At 33.5% G+C, this 23,928-nt stretch overlaps 2 protein-coding genes across 3 annotated transcripts in view; both read left to right on the forward strand.

The window, feature by feature from the left end:
* Nucleotides 1-10,904: 10,904 nt before the first annotated feature.
* Nucleotides 10,905-15,098, forward strand: LOC127793549 (RINT1-like protein MAG2L). Of its 2 annotated transcripts, none has more exons than XM_052324303.1 (4): nucleotides 10,905-11,437; nucleotides 11,526-11,624; nucleotides 12,829-12,917; nucleotides 13,064-15,098. In XM_052324303.1, the coding sequence occupies exons 1-4, from the start codon at nucleotides 11,131-11,133 to the stop codon at nucleotides 15,053-15,055; spliced, it is 2,487 nt and encodes an 828-aa protein (XP_052180263.1). In that variant the 5' UTR covers nucleotides 10,905-11,130; the 3' UTR covers nucleotides 15,056-15,098. The 2 variants fall into 2 exon arrangements, with proteins under 2 accessions (XP_052180263.1, XP_052180264.1); XM_052324304.1 differs by having other exon boundaries at nucleotides 11,388-11,437; nucleotides 12,843-12,917.
* Nucleotides 15,099-22,424: 7,326 nt separating this feature from the next.
* LOC127804686 (cyclin-dependent kinase C-2-like) overlaps nucleotides 22,425-23,928 on the forward strand; it is a 41,608-nt gene continuing 40,104 nt past the window's right edge. Inside the window, exon 1 of the mRNA XM_052341620.1 lies at nucleotides 22,425-22,835. Within this exon, the coding sequence (XP_052197580.1) occupies nucleotides 22,726-22,835 (110 nt within the window). The 5' untranslated portion in view covers nucleotides 22,425-22,725. The remainder of the gene's footprint in view (nucleotides 22,836-23,928) is intronic.

Consider the following 23,928-nt stretch of genomic DNA (forward strand, 5'->3'; position numbering starts at 1 on the left):
TTAGTATATGATAAAAACAACGTCGTTTAACACAAAAAATCGAGTCTGCACAAAGAAGATATCGCGTGGAGAACAGTGAGGGGGGGCTACGCACGCAGCCATTCAGACCAATCCATTGTTTGAGAGAGAAAGAAAGAGGGAAATCGAAACCCTAGCGTCGTTATTACTTCCAACCGTCGCCGTCGATTGCTTCCATCGCAACTTCATCTTTTCTTTGCCGTCAAACGTCGATAGAGTCACAGAGCTGAGATGAGTTCCTGTTCGTCATCGTCAATGGCTTTGTATATTTGATTCTTTGAGCGTTCCAGCCCTAATCCATCCTAACCAAAACTAAGAGAAAGAGAAGCCCTACCGTCTATCGATTCATCGTCATCGGTTAGGTCCTTGACTCATTTCGATATACTCCTAGCCCTAATCGAAACCCTAAACCTAAACCTAAATCATAATCGATTAGACCTAGACCACACCTAGTCACCGACGATCGACCCACACGGCCACACCTATGACCAACACAGAGGTTAGGTTAGGGTTTTGGATTTTTTAAATTTTTTGGACTTTTAGTTACTGGTTTGGGGGTTTTTTGTTTGTTGTTGGTAGTTACAATTTACATGGCCACACCTACGGCCAACATAGAGGTTTTTTGTTTTTTGTTGTTGTTGCCAATCGTTGTCATATTGGGATTCATTACCTGTTCTTTTTGAAACATCTCAGGTTGTATAAGGAAAGGAAAGGAGGCTGTTGAACACTTGAACTTGTTGTTCTTTACTTCTTTTTGCAAATTTCCAGGTATTTATTTTTTATTTCAACATTATTTAGTTGTGTAAGGTGGTAGAAATGAATTACATGTTGAATCAACTGCTTTATAATAAAGGAAAAAATTATAAACCAAACACATTTTCATTTTCAAATAATTAGTAGAAGTGTCCCATTCTGTCCCTTAATTTTTCATTTTAAATTATAGCCCCTTAGAAGTGAATTCCATTTTTCAGTATTCATTTTCATATAATTAGTAGAAGTGGACAGAATTAGGAGGATGATAGAATTTTAATTGCAGCTCCTTAATTTTTCTTTTAAATTACAAGATTGTAAGTTAATCACAAGAAGACATTTTAACTTACTGTTTTAATACATATTAATTACAATTGTATTAATTTTAGATGGCTAGAGAAAAAGACACCAGTCAAGCTACAAACATACCTAGTAGTATGGATGATAGTTCAAGACCTACACCAATAGTTTCAAGTCAAGATAGTCAATCTCAAGCTGATAGAGGTGCAACTTCACTAGGCAAGGCAAAGAGAAAAATAATAAGAGATAAGTCAGATGTGTGGAATCATTTTACTAAGTTTACAAATGCAGAGGGTCAGATTAAAGGGAAATGCAACTATTGTTTTAGGGGAGTTCCACTATGATCCCAAAAAAAAATGGGACTACGGCTCTAAGGAATCATATAGGAACATGTAAAAAACACCCCCATGCTTTGGAAACCCACCAAATGCAATTAAACTTGCAACCAACTTCAACGACAACAGGAGCAAGGAGAGAGGGGGAGAGTATGGGATTGGTAAATTGAAAATTTGATCAAGTGCTTGCTAGAAAAGCTTTAACTCGCATGGTGATGATAGATGAGATGCCTTTCAAATTTGTTGAGCATAAGAGGTTTAGGCACTTCATTAATGTGATTTGTCCAAAATTTTGAATTCCTTCACGTTAGACAATTTCTCGTGATTGTTTTGAATTATTTAATGAAGATGGGTTGAAATTGATGAATGAGGTAAAAAATGCATGTCAAAGAGTTTGCTTAACCACTGACACATGAACCTACATTCAAATAATCAATTATATGTGCTTGACAGCACACTATATTGACAATAATTGGACATTGAAGAAAAAAAATTTAAATTTTTGTCCAATATATAGTCACAAGGGTGATGCTATTGCTATGGCAATTGAGAAATGTCTAATGGGGTGGAAACTTGATAGAGTTTTGACTTGACAGTAGATAATGCTAGTTTAAATGATGTTGTTGTGGGTAACTTCAGGAAAAAAATGGCAAAATGGAATGCTAGCATTATGAGTGGCAATTATTTACATATCAGGTGTGTGGCTCATATAATAAATTTGGTTGTGCAACATGGGTTGAAAGAGCTAGATAAATCAATAACAAGAGTTAGGGATGCAGTCAGATATATTAGACAATCTCCAGCAAAATTAAGAAAATTCAAAGAATGTGTGGAAATGGAAAAAATAGAATCTAAGGACCTATTGTCGTTGGATGTTGCAACTAGATGGAACTCCACATACTTCATGTTAGAGACTGCTCAAAAGTTTGAGAGAGCTTTTGAGAGATTTGATGAGGAAGAGCCATGTTTTATGCTTGATCTTGGTACAAGTAGTTGGAATAATGACCTGCAACAGGTTATTACTATTGATGGGAGACCCAAGCCAAAGGATTGGACGAAAGTCAGAATGTTTGTTAGAGTGTTGCAACAATTTTATGAGCTTACTTTGTGGGTTTTGGGTACTTCATATGTCACATTCAACACTTTTTTCCATGAGATTAGTACTGTTCATTGTCTCTTACATGAGTGGCAGGAGGGTGACGATCTTGAGTTGAGTAAGATGACTAGAAAAATGAAAGAAAATTTTGATAAATATTGGGGGGATCCGGAAAAAATAAATCACCTGCTTTACATTGCTGTGGTGCTTAATCCTAGGCACAAGTTAGAGTTTATGAAGTATGCACTTCAGGATATGTATCCAGGTGAGAAAGGGGTTGTTGCAGTTTTGTCCTTAAAAAATGTCGTATATGCTTTGTATGAAGAATATAAGAAAAAATTGGTACCTGAAGGTGAAGTAAGAGAGCAGTCTCAAGTGTCTACTCCACTTATTGTAGAGAATGTTGAGAAAGAAAAATCTAGCAGACCAAACTTGCTTAGTTCTCGTTTTAAGAAGTATAAGTATGCCAGTGGTAGTGGGTCTACAACTATACCTTCAGAATGGGATAAGTATTTAAGTGAAGTGTGTGAGGAGGAAACTCATGACTTTGACATTTTGAATTAGTGAAAATTTAATTGTCATCGGTTTCCTATTCTATCTTCCATGGCTCGGGATGTGTTGGCAATTCCAATTTCTACTATTGCATCTGAGTCTGCTTTTAGCACAGGGGGTCAAGTACTTGATCCATTTAGGAGTTCTCTTTCTCCTAAAGTGGTTGAAAGTTTGACTTGTATGCAAGATTGGCTTCAGTCATCTACCACCGCATTGAGTATTGAAGAAGATTTGGATCATGTTGAACAACTTGAAGAAGGTAAACTCATTGTTACTCTTTTTTTTTTTAGTTCAATACTTGTTACTTTTAAATTATTCAATTAATTTTGTGTATTATTTTAGAATTGGCAAATGTTACTGTTAACAGCCTCGCACCTATGAAAATTTAGATTTTGAAGACTCATGCATTTGTAAATAAGAGAATTTGAACATCTCAGTATTTCAATATCTATTGGTTATTTGGTTTGCTTTGGTTGACTATGTTTGAGGTTTTTTTTTTAATTGCCATTATTTTAGTTTCTCATGGAGAAATTACCCCCTTGTACAAATCTTATTTGCCTGACATTTAATTCACTGATGGCATATTTCTTTATTTATTTTTCTATCGACGAGGCATTTGCAACCTTCAACCTTTAGATAATAATTCACAAACCTTTCACATTAAGAAATTACTTTTGTTGGACCATTCAATTGATAGAAATGAAGAATTGTGTACAAAGAACAGATATATAATCAACACGAGCTGATGACTCGTACCTAACTATAAATTCTTGTTAAGACTTAAGAGTTGCAATAATATGTCTCCATTACCATGAATTTTTAAAGACTATAGACACCCATAGCAGCAATCAAATGTCAACTTCATCCTGACATGAAGCTTAAGAAAGGCATCGGCTAAAGTATATTGTGTTCAATAACATGTGTTAATTTTTTGCGTCTCAATCACATATGAAATTTAAATCAATCACTTGAAAAAAATAGGGTATCCAATCCTCCCAATTCAGCTTAAAATGTTTTCGTGTACCCACCAACTTCAATTAACTGGTCAGGTCATACAGAGACCAAAACACCTTGTTTGTTTCCCTAATTGGATTGAGGTTGTTTTGCCATGGCTTCAAGATGATGATAGCAAAATCTTGGAAGGCACAAGAAGGGAGGATTAATTTTTCTTTGTTTTTTTAGTTTTTTGAGTGTTATAATTTGTCGTTTTTCAATTTGTCGACACTAAACAACTTAACTTTAATTGATTTATTGACAACTAATCACAGTTAAATTAGCATACTAGATATGAATAGTCTAACCTGTTAATTACCTGTTGACTATGTTTGAGGTTTTTTTAAAGTTGCAGAAAGCATATTGTTGCATGTTGTTTGATAATAATATTAATATGTTGTAGAGATTAAAAATGCATGTACTGAAGTTCAGCTTTTCTTTTTTCGAATGTTGGAGAAGTTAGGAGCTCTTGAGTGGAGCAAACGGCAGAGTAAGTGCACTTTCTCATAGCGTAACGAAGGCGTTTTGGACACCCCAACAAACCTATTTCAAGTGCTTTACTAATTACTCCATCATGCTTTCTGGTGGACTCTAGTCAAGTCCTATGCTATGTTTTCTTTTTTAGTCTAAGTTTGTGAGGTAGGAGGCATTACCATGTTTGTTCCTACGTGATAATATTCCCTGTGGCTAGCCTGTGCACGAGCACCAACAATGGAGGCTTTATTACTTGTATGTGGTTACAGCATATTGTTCATCTGCTTTCAAACTCTATGTTGCTGTTATGTTTGTTGTTATTGAATAACAGCATATTGGTTATGTTTGTTGTTATTACTTGTATATGTATATTTTGTTATGTTTGTTGTTATTGAAGTTACTTTTGAACCATGTCTTGTGACAAGTTGAGTGAAATATTATTGTTGAATGTATATTATTGTTTGAAATCTTGATTGCAAAGTTGAAAGCTAATTTTTCAGTATTAGAAATCTTGAAGGTACATTAGGCTAGTTCAATACATTTCGAAGGTTCGGTTAGACCGAACAAACAAACCAAACCGGTTAGTTCGGTTCGATTATATAGCGGTCGGTTATCGGTTCGGTTAGTAGTTTAGGCAAAACTTCGGTTAGCATTTTGATTCGGTTAGGGCATTTTTAGAGATTGGTTATTTCGGTTCGATTATTTCGATTATTCCATTGGTGTCGTTCAGTTTGATTATTGTTTCCGATTCGGTTATTAATTTTTGGGTGGTTCGGTTCGGTTAAAACCGAATGCACACCCCTAACCCGGGGTATACAAAATTGCACTTGTCATTATCACCATAGTTGCAACCAGCAACCATCACCCTCGAAGCACGAAATTCTATCGAAGACGATGAACACAACAAAGCACGTTAAAGTCATTTACGATTAACTTTGGAGACTACTTGAATTAGACGGTCAAACATGATAAAAAAAGAAAAGACCTATGGTTGAAGAAGACAAAGAGTCACGGCAAAAGAAAGAGACGAACCAATTGAAAGAGGAGATGCACAGTTTAAAATATTATTTTGAACATATTAAAATTTGAAATTTATTATTATGGAATTAATTTTAAAAAAATATTAAATATTTTTATTTAAAAATATTAGTAAAATTAATTTTTTAAGTATATTAAATAATATTAAATTTTAATACATTAATATTTATTAGTAAATTATAAATATAAGAAATCAAATAAATAGTAGAATAAGGTGTGTGGTTTGAGTAAATACTGTTTTTTAGATAAAAAAAGAATAAAAAATAAATTATTTATAATATAATAGAGAGTGTAATTAGAGATAGTTTTGAGTTATCATGTAATTTTATTTCCATTGTTAATTGAGGTTGAGAGATTAAAATTCTAATAATATTAGAATTAAGGTCTAATATTAACCTTTAAAATTATTTAATTATAAAATTTATTAATTGAGATTAAGAGTTAAGTGTCCTTGAGTTATATATTTTGAGGAGGTTTAATGATTTTAGATGAATTCCATTGTCATGTTTGAAATATGGATATGAATAGAATGACTATTTTAGTATTATATTTGGTATGCTTTGATTTTAATGGATCCAAATAAAAAATAATAAGTTGACAAGAATACCTTTTAACATTATAAAAATTGAAAAATCTTATAAAAATATTATTTAATTTAAAAAATCATGTGATTATCTAATATATCTTAGAAAAAAAATTCATTTTTTAGTTGTAAACATTAAATAAGAATTAAAATTTTATTTATTTGAATAAAATCACATTAAACAAAAAATCATGTAATTTTATCTTTATAAAATAAAAATTTTAATAGTCAAATTAGTAACGGAGGAGATAGATGGCTGTGGCGGTTTTTAATTGGTTTTTGGCGATGAAAAGTAGCGTTGGTTGTGTTGGATTTTAGACTGATTTGCAATGAAGGAAACGAAATATTAAGATTGTTTCAAAATGGTTTTTACCGTTAAGAGAGAAATGGTGGGATATGATGGTTTTTGGTAAAAAAAAAGTATAGCACTAAATATTTTGGAGACTTAAGAAAATAAACTCAAATTTAAATTAAAAAAATTTATTTATTTGACTAAGTGTATGAGTCACGTGTAAATATATGTATATATATTTATGTTTTATATATATATTATAATAAAGTATAATATATAATTAATTAAATAAAAAAAAAACTTAAAGAAACCAAGCAAGACTAGCATGAAGCCCACTCATCAAATCAAAGTAGGTCCCTTTCATGGAAAGGGACCCCACAACTAGGCTTATGGGAGATCAGGGGCTATGTTGCACATAAACGTTTAATAGGAGTCATTTTCTCATTTTTTTGTTTTTGAAACATTTTTTATTCCCGTTTTGAATCCTATTTATATTTATCTTTTTATAAGAATGTTTGTTTTCATGTTTTTATGAAACATTTCTCGTTTCCATTTCCGTACAACATGGCTTAGGGGCACCCCGTCACTGAAAAGGATGGCTTGGAAGCCATCATCCCCCGTTGATTCCCCTTTGACTCTTTTCTTTTTCTCTTTTTTTTTTTTTTTACGAACATATAAATTCATTTCACAAGAACACGAGGTTTCAAAAAATAAAAATAAAGCAAAAATTTCTTAAATTAATTAACTTTTTTTATAAAAAAATTAAGAATCTTATAAATGAAAGATTTGTGGATGGTCTACCACTTAAAAGAATTAAAATGAGAATAAGAGGTGAGAGAAAAAAAAGGAGAATAAAAAAGAAAGGAAATAAAGGAGAAGACAGGAAGAAAAAACTTCTACTAAGATGACAAATGAAATGTTAGAAAGTTAGAAATATCAAACAAGGTCTTCTCCAAAAAGACCTCAAGATGAGTTTCTCCAACCCACAAACTCTTAGTAAGGGTGTTCAAAAAAATTAACAAATCGCGAAAACTAATTGAACCGAACCACATTGTCCGATTTTTTTTTTTTTTTTTTTTGGGGCAGGGGAGGGGGAAATGGGGGAGGATTTGGCACGGTTTGAAAAATTCCCAAATCTTGTGGTTTGCGGTTTGAGAATTTGTTGGTTCTGTTCAAAATTAAACCGCCTGTATATTATTTTAATAATATAAAAATTAAAAAAATAAATTATAAAACATTAAAACAAACCCAAAAACCCTAATCCTTAATTTCTCACACCCATACCTAGCCCCCAACCCCCATCGCACTAAGAGTCCTTTCTACCCACCCATACCCAGTAGTCATCTCTACCCAGTACCCACCAAGCCCCCACTGACCGCCGCACTCTCGAGATCGACAACATCGTCTAAGAGATCACCAAGAGGTCCAATCGCCAAGTTGTTGACGACATTGTCTCAGAATCGGAGGTGTCCAAGGGCTATCGATGTCGGACGAGTTTCCCTTTCTCATTTCCCTCTGCCGCTACATTGTCATCTCCCATCAATGCTTCATTGGAAACGCCTTCCACAGCGGCGAATCTCAAGAGGTTGGAGGTAACTTCTTGACTATTTTTATTGCTGAAACTTTCTTTGGTTCATGCTTTGGATTTGATAAGGTGGCTTTCTCTAGTTCATGTATTCCTATGAATGGATTGCAAGTGTATGAGATTAGGTAACATCACGTTCATGGATGAAACAACTTTATGAAACCGTGGAAATCACACCACAAAAATGGTGGATTAATATGAGGCATGTTTTGGGCAAATTGTGAGAATCACACCGCGATTTGGTGTAGTTTTCGCGAACCAAACCAAACCGCATGGTTTGCTTTGACAAAAAAATTGCACATGCGATTTGGCATATTGAAAATGCCAAAAAACGACCAAACAACATCGTGCACACCCCTGACTCTTACTTCATGGCTTTTTCATGTTGCATTAGAAATCTATTTTGGAAATATACTTTATCTTGTATCCATGATCTTGTATAGCCAAACAATTTTGCTTATACGTTACTTAGTCTCAAGGTGACATAGTTAAAGACCTTCCAATAGGAGCTTACAAGTGGCATTGTGGAATAAAAATTTACATTTTCTTTCATACTCATATTTTATATTAAATGTTTTATTTCTAAGGGTTCCTCATTTAAAATGTTAATCTTCTAGCTTGGGTTCATCTCCTCGAATATTCAAACTTTCCAAGCAAAGCAAACTATTTTTGGGAGTTTCACTATTTTTGAGGCATGTAATGTTTTGTAAATGTTATATGTGTTTTTATGTAATGCACTAGAAACATATATAAATTTTATTTTTGTGATATCAAATATATCAAACATGCTAAACTCGTCATACGAACTAAGTTTTCATTCAAGACAACTCTTTTTATTTTGGTGAAAACATGCGACTTTTACGTTCATATCTTAGATTGTAATAATTTAGAAATTTATTCCAAGGGTTTATAAAGATTTTTGGTCGAGACACTCAAAAAGTCTTTTTTTTTGTTTCTTTTAAACTCAATATTTTGAAATGAATAAAAAATGTTGACTCCTTAAATTAGATTTGATCCGTGAAAATGAGCATATTCACAAATACCTCACCTTGATAAATTAAACCGAACACAAGAGTTTAAGTAGAAATGTTGGGCCAATAGTGGTAAACCTCCCTACGCGTCACTTAGGAGAATAATATTTAGTGAATTTGGAATGAAAGTTTTGAAAGGAAGATGTAAATCATAAGAGTTGGCAAATGACCTTTATAAAAGTGTTTTCAAAAAAACAAAAATTCTCAAATTATAACATGAAAATACACTTTAAATAGAATAATGTTTCGAGATGGATAGGTTGCGATGGTTTTTAGTCAAATTTGCAATGGGGTAGATGAAGGGTTGGTTTTTTATTGCAATAACATATTGGTAGAGATGGTGGTTCACAACAAAAGACAACAAATCATGACAGTTTGGGTCGATAAACAACAAAGAAAAGAGAATGATGAAATCTCTTCTGACAACTTACCGTAGATAGAGTAGATGGAGAGTGCAAATGATTTTGAGGTATGCTTATATTCAAGTCATTGTGTAATTTCAATGAATCCCATTCTATCAACCCCATTCTCTCCAAGCTTCCTAAAGTACTAATAAGTAAACATGAACATCAAAAACTAACACTTAGTAAATGTATCATGTAAGATGCTTAGTTAATCTCATTTCGCCCATGAGATAAAAAATCTCACTTGATGAGATTAATTTTCTTACATTATAAATCATTTATCTTTGACGTAAAAGCAAAATTCAACTATCATCTCTCTCTCTCTCTCTCACACGGACACACATCCCATGGTGGACTCTTTCACGGGAGTTGAAAGCTCTCCCATAGGTGCTGGCTTTTGTTGACAACATGAAAGTCGTCGATGAATAACAACTTCAATGGTGGATTTCTTTGGTACTTGGCAAAATAGTCATTTGACCATTAAATTCCATCTTTACCTCATTTAAATTTTATTATACCAAGCATGTGATAATATTTCCTTTTAAGTTTATACCACGTTATATTAAACATGGGTAGAAATTCCTTAATCTTATCATAATATTATCTTATCACTAACTAATTCGGATCTCAAACACTCTAAAGTCTATTTCTTAGTTATCAAATATTGTGTTTATAGTACTAGCAAACAGTCTCTTAAAGCTCTTGAGTAGCTGTTGATTGAGTTATCATTTATCATATAATTTATAGATTTAAAAGTAAGTGTGCTATCATTAGTAATAATATTATTATTATTATTTTAGAATGCCTTAAATGAGTATTTGCAAGTACGATTAAAAGGCAATCAATTTCATGAGAAGCCAAGTTGTACATAATAGAAATGGAAAACGGATGCGATTTGAAATATTATTTTTAAAAAAAATAGAAAATGAAAGAGCAAGAAAACACATAAATAAAAAAATGTATATATAAGGGTTTTTTTTTATAAATATATTTTTAATATAAAAAATAGTTATTCGATTTTAAAATATACATAAATTTTATAATACATTCAAACAAACATAAACATATATTATGATTTATGATCTATTGATAAAAAATAAATAAAAATTAAAAAAATTATGTTCCTCGCTTAATTAGAAATAGAATTTTTTTTTATCTGTAATAATTTTGTAGACAAAAACACATTTTTAAATTAAAAATGATGAAAGGTGTTTTTGATATTTTTTAATATTTAAAAATATTTTTAAAATTACAAAAATAATTCATAAATAAATTTTTAGTGTTTCTCGATATTTCGATAAAAAAAACATTTAAAAACGTCAAAATAACACATCCGAGACGTTTCGTGCATCATTGATAAGAAATTTTATTTTTAAAGGAAAAACTAATTATGACATCACGTATCACCAGAAGAGATTTTCTTCTTTCTTGTCGCGAAAAGCCAAACGGGGGAGCAAAGCAAGCTTATGTTCCTGTTCTTACAGATACGCCAAATCCTTGAATTTTAAAAGAGAGAGGACTTAAGAAATCGTGGAGTTGATACTGTTTATTATCTCAATCTTGACTAACGATTTGCAGGTTCCTTTCCGAGATACGAAACTCTCTGATTGATTCCTTTGCTGTAACTCTACGCATTTGCCCGGGTTCCGAGATTTGATTTTGGCGTATGGTGCTGTGTTATGGCGGCGGAGTTGCCGAATCCCCGGGATATACCCCCACGCCTTTTAGGGTTTCTGGACGACCTTTTCACCGCCGATCAACGGGATGATCACCCATCTTCGTCTTCATATGATACTGCTCGCGGTCTGGCGGCGCAGTTAAGCAGAGAGAGTACTGGATTGGACGGTGATCTTCTGCTTCTCCGCCAGAACCTCTCCAGCCTCCTGGTTGCTTGGATTTCTCGTTCGTTTTCTGCCAAAGCCGCTCTCCAAAACCTCCATCTCAACTTGCAAAAAACGAAACCAACAGCAACGACGACGCCCCCGTGTCAGTATACTTGATTTATCGGTGTGATTGGTGAAATGATTGCTGTTTTTCTCACTCTGTTGTTTCAATTTTTGGGTTTTGGTTTTAGATGGGATTGGCTCCACTACATTCCAGAAGATGTTATGCGAGGACTTACCTCGGCTTGCAGCGGAATTGAAGCGAATTGAAAAGATTCGGCTTTATGCAGGTAAAATTTCCAGCGCTTTATTTTGATTTTGATCCAAAATGCCGAATTTTGTACGAGTAAACTGATGTAATTGAAATAGAAGGAGCAATAACTATGACAATTGTAGTATAATTAGAATCTTGTTCAAGGTGGCTATGACTTTTACATTGCGATGTTTCTGTGTTTTCTGTTCCTGCCCTTGAATTGGCTTTAAGTTAGGAGTGATTTCTTTTTTGGTTCTTACCCAATTGGCCAATTTTTACAATAATAAGAAGTTCTATTTACAGTACCCAAGGTTTTTTTTTAATTTTTTGTTGAATGTTTTTCTTTCTTGATGTCTACATTTTCTAAGTTGGCACAGGTCCAGAAAGGGGGAGAGAAAATGTTGGATCAGGCAAAGCTAGTGTGATATTTTTTTATTGTATATGTTGCAACTTAACTAGTTATGTAAAATTTTGGTAGACAGACTGTTGGCTGTTTATTAATTATCAATTGAGTGACCTTTTAGATTGATTGCTGGCTAATCATTACATTGTGAAATAGTTTTCATGAACAGCTTTGCATAATCTTAGATCTGATAAACCTTATTTCTTATAATGAGTGCATAATGACAGAGTTCGTGAAATCTCTTGAAATTAGTTGATTCCAATATGTCCACATGAGTGTTCAGTTCAGGATGATTGTTCATGTTCCGGCTACCTTACCAAATTATCTCATCGCATTTGAAAATGACTTTTTCTTGATCATGCATTAGGTGTTTAACTGTTGATAGACATTTTTTCTTTCTTTTTTTTTTTTTTTAATTTTCTCAAACATCTAATGGCATCTTTCACAAATTGCACCAACATCAGTTTGCAAAACTTTCTAATGTTATATTTGTGCATTTAGATAGAGATGACTGGAGAGGTAGAATCTATGTAGCCATTCCCACCCAGTATATTCTTGGTGATGGTGTTTTTTTTTTTTTTTTTTTGTGAATTTAACAATTCTATGTTTGTGCATTTAACAGTGTAACCAAACTATCCAAAGCAATTTTCATTTATCTAATCTAAAAGAAACTTTTTGAATCCTGATGTCTTTATTTCAATCTATGTGCTGTAGAGCTGTCATTTCTGTAAGGTTTTGTTGCTGAATTGCCTTAGCCAATATGGATGTCTGCAAATGATAGACTTGCTTATTTTGTATCTTTTCAAGCAAGTCTTTACTTACCTATCTAAGATTTCAGACATTACTCTACAGTTAGAAGCAATGGTTGGAGATCTAGAGGATGCAGTTTTGTCTGTTGTGAACCAACGGGCTAGAAATGCACTCATGGTAAATTGTTCAAATTCATCTGCTTCAATTGCCATAAGTTTCTTCAGCATTATTCTTTTTTTCTTTTGTGATTATAAGAAAAAACAATGTTGTTAGATCCAAAGGTGGGACCACAAAGAGAATAATAATGTACTTGTCAAATGCAGGATCATGAATCAAGGCAAGAAATGTTCTTTCAAGCTGTAAGATTCATGAATGATATTGAAGAAATCCTAGCCAGTCCTGTGAAATTCCAACCTCACTGGTATCATCTTTTGAAGTCTGTGGATTCTAGGGTGGATAACATATTGACTTTGCTGCGGCCACTAGTTCTTGCAGATCACCGAGCTGTTCTTTCATCTCTTGGATGGCCACCAAAAGTTTGGACAGCAGAAACACAAAATAGGAAGACCTCAATCCTTCCAAATCCACTAGTTTTAATGCAAGTAGACAGACAGAAGGCATATTCTAAGAGTTTCCTAGCTCTTTGTGCTTTGCAACATGTGCAGAAACATAGAGAAGAGCGGCAACTTGGCCTTGTGGGACAGAAGGAAAAATTGACCATTGGGCTTTGGGCCATTGATGAACTGGTATCTCCTATTGCATCAAGGATGGAATATCACATCTTGAAATGGACCGATCAACCTGAATTTATGTTTGCACTTGTTTACAAGATCACCAGGGATTTCATAGTTGGAGTGGATGATGTTTTGCAGCCTCTCATTGATAAAACAAGACTGGTGAGCTTTAGTGCTAAAGAATCTTGGGTATCTGCAATGGTCCAATCTATTTCTGCTTTCTTAACAAAGCGAGTTTTCTCTGTTCTTTCTGAAAGATACAGAGAGAAAGAAACTAGATTGGAGGTTATTACATCATGGCTTCATTTAGTTGACCTTATGGTTAGTTTTGATAAGAAGATGTTGTCACTTCTAAGTTCAGAACATTATCTCTTCATGGGGGATGCTGAAAGGCTTGAAGGATCTTCAAGGTATTTATCCGTGTTCTCAGTATTTTCAGATAGGCCTGATTGGCTCAAAATTTGGGGAAAAATAGAGATAAAGGAGGGTACTGTAAAACTAAAGGCAGAACTAAAACATGAAAGAGCCTGGTTGTTCGAGATTAAAGAGGAAGCTTCATCTGCTATTGACAGAACAAATAAGCAATTTCTTCTCTATACTAGGGAAGACCACAAAGCCCCTTTGATTGTGGAATCTGCTCTCAAACTTGCTTGGGAAATGATTGATCGTGGCAAAAATTTACCAGACATTCTATCAAGGATCCAATTTATCAGGTCAACAGCAACAAAACTTCTCTGGTATTTTTTCAATTCACTACTTTTGCAGTACAAAAGGACCGAGTGCCTTGCTCATGATTGTAGCAATGATTCCTTGCTGACAAGATATGGGGTTATCAATGCTGCTAGATACTGCGAATATAAGCTCCAGGAATGGAGTGATGATGTTAACTTTTTGGAGATGAAAATTGCTGAAAGTGAATATAATGCCTGTGTAAAAGGTGATGGAGATGATAATCGTCGCTTCTTTGGAGAAGAAATCAAGTGCTTAGCCGATCTCCAGGTAAATTGCCTAATGGAAATAATTGCCGGTATTCTTTATCAATTTGAAACTCTTACCCAGGAGTACATCCAAAATAAAGAACAATTCAAACAAGAGAAAGAAGATGCTAGTGGATTTGGAGCTTCAATGTGCATGAATTTTCCTGTATCTGATGACTTCCTTGAAGCACTGGATAGTCTGAGGAGTCAGCTCTGCATAATCCATGCAAACCTTAATCCATTGGACTTCTCGGATCTGTGGAGAAGCGTTGTCGATGGGCTCGATCGATTTGTTTTTAGCAGCATGTTCATGAATGGCTATAGATTGTCTCAAAGGGGGATTGATCAGTTAAGAGCTGATATGCAGGCATTGTTTCTTGTTTTTAAGCCATTTTGTGCCAGGCCTGAAGCCTTCTTTCCCCGTGTTAGAAATGCTCTTAAGCTGCTAGATATGAATAGGAAAGATTTAAGGCAATTGCAAGTAGTTGTTTCATCTAATGTTTTAGATAGGACAGATTGCGTGCGCTCTTTTGGCATTATGCACTTATCTTTTGATCAAGCCGAGAAGATTTTGAGTTCTAGAGATTTGGGCTTACATCTATAATGTGATTATAAATGGAAACCGGTTCGTTCTGTTTTCCAATTCATTTTATTTGTACCAAACAATTCCTTGGCTTTCTTTAAATCCATTACCTTTCTGCCAAATAAATCATTTACCGTTTACCATAGTTGTGAGTATTGTATCGGACAAGCTCTCAGATTTACCATTTATTATTAGTATGATACCATCTGATAACTTAATTAGAACAATATTTGAGATTGGAAAGGAATAGAATGATTGAACACAATGGTAAGAGTATAGGCCTAGACAGAATTTCAATTCGATTCAAAAGAAAGAGATGCACTCGAGTTTGAGTTGTTGTTGGCTCAATCTTGATCTTCTTCTTTTTCAATAATCACTTTAATTAATTTACAAATAGAATGTAAGATGGATTGCCCAAGACATCTACAAAACCGTCATCCGATGCTTAAATAAGATAAGAGTGGAAATGAATTTCGTGTATTATTATGTTTTACAAAGACAAAAAGTTGAAATTAATTTGTTCATAAAAAATTAAAACAAAATCAATTATTTAGAAAATTTTCCTTATATATATACATTTCATATAAATCGGTCTCTTTTTCATATGTATTTGAATAAAAATTCAGACTTTGTTTAATAAATGAATCGAACTCGAAAAAAAATCTATTCAACTCGTTTATATTCATGAATAAGTTTATTTACAATTCATTCAAAGTTCATTAAAAAAAAAAAAATTGGGTTCATCTAATAAGAGTATATATGTATTTCTAAGATGTTTTAGGTTTATTTTTGTTTTTTATTTCAAAATCTATAATTTTTGTTAAATAATATAACTGTATGATCTATTCATTAAAAAATAACTCATTTATAAATACTTGTTTATGAATAAGAAACGAGTTTGTTTATGAATAAACTTTATAATTTTTTATTTATAAAGAACATTGTTTGTGAATAGCCTTGATATCGTACTCGAATTTTACTCATTTAACTTAAAGCCCAAATATAAAGAGTTGTTTATGAACTAACTTCGTATATTCTTTATGAAATTAGGCTCATAAACAAGTCGAACTCAAATGCCTTTAGAGATAAACAAACTAAACAAAGCTAAACTCTATTCCGCTCAACCCATTTACACCCCAATTCAAATCTCACTAAAAGCAACAAGTGTCTATATCGTCATTATATAGCCAATGGAATAATTACAATCAAATCATAAGAGGGCCATCTCTTGAGTGAAGACTAAGGAATAAATTACATTTGATGCAATAAAGTTGAGATCTACTTGAAACTTATATTTATCTATTTGTAGGGTTGCAAATGAGTTGAGGTATTCGCAAGTGGTTTGGTGTTTGACTCAACAAAAATTCGTTTATGTTTGTTTGTAAGGTAAATGAGCCAAATTTGAGTCAAACTATGAATCTCAATTTGTAAATAAGTCGAGTTTTAACTCAATAAAGCTCGACTCGTTAAAATTCACAAACATGTTTAATTAGAAACTCGTGAATACTAAAAGACTCGATTAGAAGTTTGCAAATAATTCATGAATAAATTCATTTATAAATATATTATTTGACATAATTATCAAACTTTAAATTATTATAATAATATAATTAAATTAAATATGTTTAAAATTAGTATATATATTAATTTAATCATTTAAGTTAATATAATATGGGTATATATATATATATATACAACAACAACAATAACATATCCAGCCTTTATCCCACTATGTGGGGTCAGCTACATGAATTCTAGACTTCCATGTATTTCTATCTTTTGTCATATCTTCATTGAAATCTATACACTTCATATCAAACTTTAATATCTCTCTCAAAGTCTTCTTAGGTTTGCCTCTACCTCTTTTTTTGATTAATTGTTCTATTTCATCAACTCTCCTCACAGGAGCGTCTCTTGGTCTCCTTCTCACATGACCAAACCATCTTAGTCTAGTCTCTCTCATCTTCTCCTCTATTGGCACTACTCCTATCTTATTACGAATAACTTCATTTCTAATTTTATCTTTTCTTGTATGGCCGCACATCCATCTTAACATCCTCATCTCCGCTACACTCGTCTTTTGCTCATGTTGGTATTTGACTGCCCAACATTCTGAGCCGTACAACAAAACTGGTCTTATAGCTATCCTATAGAATTTTCCTTTCAATTTTAATGGGATTTTACCATCACATAACACCCCCGCATGCATTTCTCCATTTTAGCCAACCTGCCTTAATTCTATGTGTGACATCCTCGTGAATTTCTCCATCTTTTTGAATCACTGATCCCAAATATCGAAAATGGTCTTTTCTTTGTAAAACTTGGTATTCTAATTTTATTATAACATCCCCCACTCTTGCATTCTTACTAAATTTACATTCCATATATTCTATTTTCTTTCTGCTTAATTTAAATCCCTTAGATTCTAAATTATTTCTCCATAACTCAAGCTTAGTGTTCACTCCTTCTTTTGTTTCATCCACCAACACTATGTCGTCTGCAAATAGCATACACCATGGCACCTCTGTCTAAATATCTTTAGTGAGTTCATCCATTACTAAAGCAAATAAGTATGGATTTAGTGCAGAACCTTGATACAATCCCTATTGTAATTTTAAACAGTTCAGTATCCTCTCCGCATGTTCTGACCCTTATCTTTACAACATGATACATGTCCTTAAGAGCTTGTATATAGGCTATTCGGACTCCTTTCTTCTCTAAAATCCTCCATAATACTTCTATAGGGACCCTATAATAAGCCTTTTCTAGATCTATAAACACCATATGTAGGTCATTCTGATGATCCCGATACCTTTTCATTAGGTGCCTCAGTAGATATATAGCTTCCATTGTTGACTTACCGAGTATGAAACCAAACTGATTTTCTCAGACCTCTGTTTCTTTTCTGAGCCTCTACTCTATTACTCTCTCCCAGAGTTTCATGGTATGACTTATTAACTTAATTCCTCTATAATTTTCACAGTTTTGAATATCTTCTTTGTTATTATATATAGGGACCAAAGTACTCTTCCTCCACTCATCTGGCATCTTTTTAATTTAAGAATCGCGTTAAATAATTTCGTTAGCCAGGAGATACCCTCTTCTCTCACGCATTTTCATGCTTCTATTGGTATATTATCCAGTCCCACCGCCTTATGATTTTTCATCTTTTTTAATACTTGCCTTATTTCATTTGGACTTATGCGTCGATAAAATGTATAGCTCACGTTCCCTTCGGAGTTACTAAGATGTCTCAACCTAACTCTTGTGTCGCCATCATCATTGAATAATTTTGTGAAATACTTCTTCTATCTCTCCTTAATCGCTCCCTCATTCACTAATACATTTTGATTTTCATCTTTTATGCATTTCACTTGATTTAAATCCCTTGTTTTTCCTTCTCTTGCTTTAGTTAATTTATATATATCCCTTTCTCCATCTTTTGTATCAAGTCATTTATATAGATTCTCGTATACTTTTGACCTTGCTTCACTAATAGCTTTTTTGCTGCCTTTTTTTATTCTTTATAATTTTTTTGATTTTCTTCATTGTTGTACTGATATACAGCCTTATAGCAATTTTTCTTATTTTTAATTTTCAATTGCACTTCTTCATTCCACCACCAAGACTCCTTAAGGTTAGGGGCTCCACCATTTGTCTCTCCAAGCACTACCTTTGCTATGTTTCTCAGGGCATTAGCCATTTCTCTCCACATTTAATTTGTCTGTCCTTCTCAATTCCATTCTTTTCTACCCCTTAATTTTTCTTTGAAGATTAGTTGTTTCTCCCCTTTTAAATCCCACCACCTGATTCTTGGATTTTGTTTTATGTGATTTTTTCTCTTCCAATTTCTTACTTGGACATCAAGTACTAGAAGTCTATGTTGAGTAGTCAAACACTCTCCCGGTATCACCTTACAATCCCTACAACATACCCGATCCTCTTATCTCATGAGGAAGTAATCTATTTGGGTGCTTGATGTGACATTTTTATATGTGATTAAGTGTTCGTCCCGTTTTTTGAACCTAGTATTGGTTATGATAAGCCCATATGCCATTGCAAAATCTAAAATAGACTTACCCTCATTATTAATTTTCTCGAATCCATGCCCTCCATGTACCTCTCTATAGCCGTTTATGTCTCTACCCATGTGACCATTTAAGTCACCTCCTATAATCACTTTCTCTCTTCTTGGTATCATTTGTATGAGTTTCTCTAGGTTCTTCCAAAATTTTGCTTTTATCTCCTCACCTAACCCCGCTTGTGGTGCATATGTACTAAAGATATTCATAGTCATTCTTCCTAGAATAACCTTCACCATAATAATCCTATCCCCTATTCTCTTTACATCCACTACCTCATCTACTAAGCTTTTATCCATAATGATCCTCACTCCATGTTTTGCTCGATCATTTCCTGTGTACCATATTTTATATCCATTTTCTAAAAAAGTTTTTGCTTTTTTCCCTACCCATCTCGTCTCTTGAAGGCACATAATATTAATCTTTCTCCTAATCATCACATCTACCACTTCCATAGCTTTGCCTGTTAATGTTCTTATGTTTTATGACCCAATCCTTAATCTATGATTTTGTTTTTGGCTTTGACTTTGACTTTGATTTTGTTTTTGATTTTGGTTTTGATTTTGATTTTGATTTTGGACTAACTTTTTTACCCACATCCGTCGAGTTTGGAAACTGGCTCATAAGTTGAGCAGAGCTTAATGAAACTTGGCTTGGATTGCAACCCTTTATGTATGAATGTTATGCTTAATTAAACTTGCTAAATCAAACCTACAATAGAGGTTTTATTATTGGTAGAGCATCTAAAATTCCAATATCATCCTTATATTTGCACTATTTTTTTAATGCCACTAAATTCACTATATCTATTACATAATTTGTCTAAAAAATTATCTAATTAACTATTTTAAGCTAATTAAATATAATTGTTTTAGGTGGTTGATGGATTAGTGTATAATTTTATATTCCTTAACAAATGATTGTAGGGCAAATTAGGATCGAGAATCCTTTATTGATCCCTGTTGGTTTTCCACAGAACTTGATTCTTGGCCAAACCACAAGATCAAGCATAAATCGAGAAAAGAAAAGAACACAAGAACACAAACCTTTTACGTGTTCGGATCAAAAGATCCTACTCACGGCAGAGGCTCTGCCTCTAGTCAATCCATTAATAGCTTTCGATTATAACCGGATTACAAAATCACAACAAGAACAAAACGTATTGCAAATACATAAACTGAAAACATAAAACTCACAACTAGAACAAGTATATGATTTGTTCTACCGATCTCAAGATCGTGTCAAGAATCTAGTCTATCAGTTACATCCAATCTCTCACGCCTCAGGCGATTCAACAACAGAGATTAAAACAATACAATCTTACCAAGTAATCTTACTACAAACCGAAGCCAATCGAACAAGAGAAGGATTTATGAGCGAGAGAAAGTCTCACTTCATGTGCGTCGAATTAGGGTTTCAGAAAATGAGAGAGTAAGCGATCTGTTGCAATTAGGGTATGAAACTACCCTTATATAACATCAAGAAACAAGCAGGGCTGGAATGGGTTGGCTGAGGCAACACGCATGGATAACCCACTTATGGGCCTCACGAAAATGGGTTTGCACCATAAAATATCATGACCCAATAGAACGTGGCCCATATAGGATGTTATTAAGAGTTAATGATTCGATTTGTCAAAAGTTAGCGAATTGGATAGTAATTTCTCAAAAATTGTAGTGGGAGTCAACAACTTCATCACAATCGGTCGACGACCAGAAAGGTTCAGGCGGTTGACAAGTTGGAAGAGTTCGGTTGATTGGATTTCCACTCGGTGGAAATCGATCGATTACTTCTAAGGAGTCGATTGATTGTTTTTTTTTTTTTTTTTTGCCTCTACCAATTTTAATAATGTCCACGTGGCACAAAATTTGAGAAGGAGGTGGAGGCAACCGAGAGCTGAAATTGAGCAGAGACAAGAGATTGAGATATCTTTTCGGCTGCTTCATCTGCTTTTCTGTTACTCTATTTTTGCTCTAAAAAATTTATAGAGTTTAAATGTTACTCACGGTGAGACACACAGTCAGGCTAGCACAAGACTAGGATTGCAACATGGTACGGGATAACTTACTAGGTGTGGACAAATTAGGTCTACCACAATTTTAGGTGAATTTGGTCTCAGGGTATAAACATTTTCTGTACCCATTTGACATTGGACTAAAGGTATATCATTTATTGTATTTTATATAATGAAATAGCGTATTGCATGGTGTGTGTATTTATATCTTCCGTTGTATATGTTTGATATACAAAAAAAAATTAAATTTACCTTCACCATTTTACAATTATTCCAACATGAGTTAGGTAACTATCACTATCTTTAATTGATAGATTACTTTTTTCTAATTTCTATGATGACAATGATAATTCTTTGTGTATTCATTAGATATGTTTCAATAAATAATCACTATTTAGTAATATTAAAATAATATATGAAGTTAAAAGATTTTATCGTAAAAACTCTTTTAATAATAGTGGGTAAATTTATGAGATTTAGTATTTTTTGATGAGGGTTTTAGGATTGATCATCATCTAATTCATATATTAGTTACACTTCTTATTAATCTTTCTATGTTTTGAGGTACTTCTGGTGATTTTCAAGCTCAAGCTTGTATGAATTTACTCTATTTGCATAAAAAAATATAAGGCTTAAATCTCATCGGTAGATCCTTCTGACACTCAAATTTGTCATTATACTTAAGATAGAATAACACATTAGTGATACAATCAAGACATAATTAATGAAATACCTTGACTTTTAAAAAATTATGCCAAGGGTTGGGATTATGTTGGGACTTGGGTCTAGATTTGACTTCTCAAATCTTGACATATACGACTCTCGAACTTAATTTAAGTTTTGGGTTTGTATTTATTTTAGTTGAGAGTTATTTTGAATAATTTATCTTTTTAAGTTGAGATGATTAATCATAATTCTTTATTCTTTTAATTTAATATTTATATTTTAAAATATATATAAATATTAATTTTATACTTAATGGATAATTTTAGTCGTCACTTCAAGAATAATAGTTAAGCACATTTTATTTTGAATATTAAGATAATTTTATTAATTAATAATAAATACATTATATTTTGATCCATCTAACTAACCAATTGAATTATTTGAAGGCTGAAGCAACATAGAATAAATACACATTATTAAAATTTAATTAGATTAAATGTTAATTCTAATCAATAAAATAGGTGGATTTGTGAATCCACTGAATTCTTCAAATTTTGTTAAAAGATTAGCATCAGCATTAATTAATTTGTTCAAATTAATATTATATTTTAGGGACGTCAGCAATCCTTTTCCCAATTGATGCTGTGCTTGAATGCGCCCTGAGACCAAATCGGAAGATCAGATTCGGGAGAGCTGATGCCTTCTTTGCCGATGTTCATGTTGTTGTGGCAGTAACAATTGGTGGTTCCTGCAAGCACGCCAAGACGCTGTTGAAGAATCGGCCGGAACCGTCGCCGTCGGCTCGCCGCTGCTGCTTCTTCCGTGGATAAGATTGGTGGCTGAGGATCCACCACCGCCATCATCAGAAGAAGAAGTAGAGGAAGAAAACAGAAACAGAAGGGAAGAGGGAGAAAAGGGCAGGGGTGGAGATGGCTATAGCGGCGCCAGGGCAACTGAATATAACCGAATCACCGTCCTGGGGATCGAGAAGCGTCGACTGTTTCGAGAAATTGGAGCAGATTGGCGAAGGCACCTATGGGTCTGTTTCTTTATCCCTCCCTTGATGAAAAATTTAGGGTTTTTTCCGAGTTTCGTGATAATCGTGCTCTCTTGACATTTGTTGGGGGTTAGTTTAGAATTTGTTGAGTCTTGTGAAAGATCAAAGTCGAACGAGTTTGTAATTGATCAGACAGAGGAGAAACGTAGCTTGAATTAGGGTTGTTGTAATCGATCATCTCGTAATCAATTTGTTAAGATGAAGGTTTATTCTACTTCTCCTTCTTCGTCTTTTTACTTTGCACAGTCGGGGTTGCTGTTGGTGGATGTATGACTAGTGCAGCTTATTTGCCATCCCTTGTGACATCAGTTTCATGCTATCTCAATGTTATTTCCATTGAACTGCCAAGTAGGGAAAGGAAAAACAAAACAAGGACACTGCAAACCATGATGGTAAGTTTTGGGGGCCTAAAATAAAGATTGATCTCATGATTGTTAGGAAGCCTTTTGTCAGAGTTGAATCTGACAGAGGAGAATTGGGAAAGAATGGCGAAGGAATTAGAGAGAATTGAGGGAGAGGGAAGAGAGAATTAGAGGGAAGGAAGAGAGAATTAGGCGGGAGAATGGGATTGTTCTATTCTCATCATACCCAAAGGAGCGGGATCAGTTGCAATTTATACTGATCCGACTCAAGAAAAGGCGCCAAATGCAGCCTCAAGTTCACATGTTTACAATTTATTTGAAATTGAAATAGGCGTAACTGCCTAACAGAAATTCCTGCCTATCAAACCTGCTAATTACAACAATTGTCCCATGACACCTTTTTGTAAGTGAAATTGTATATGGAAGTTGTAGGTGAAATTGTATATGGCAGTTGTAGGCATGGTAGATATTGTTAGTTAATAATTAATGAGCTTCTGGGCAAGCTTATTTGTTTCTTTTTTTTTTTTTTTTTACAGGTTTTATTGGTTATTTATGACCTTGCAGTTATTTTGGCAGTTTTTTAGTGCTAGGCATGGGCTGAAAAGTTCTGATCAATTTGTTTGCAATTTATATAATGATAATAATAATCCTGTCTGTCTCAATCAGTCTCAAGTTCCCCAGTTACCTAGGAATGAATGTCTAGGCTAACAGAA

The sequence above is a fragment of the Diospyros lotus genome, chromosome 1, assembly GCF_014633365.1.
Source record: "Diospyros lotus cultivar Yz01 chromosome 1, ASM1463336v1, whole genome shotgun sequence".
Taxonomy (NCBI): Eukaryota; Viridiplantae; Streptophyta; class Magnoliopsida; order Ericales; family Ebenaceae; genus Diospyros; species Diospyros lotus.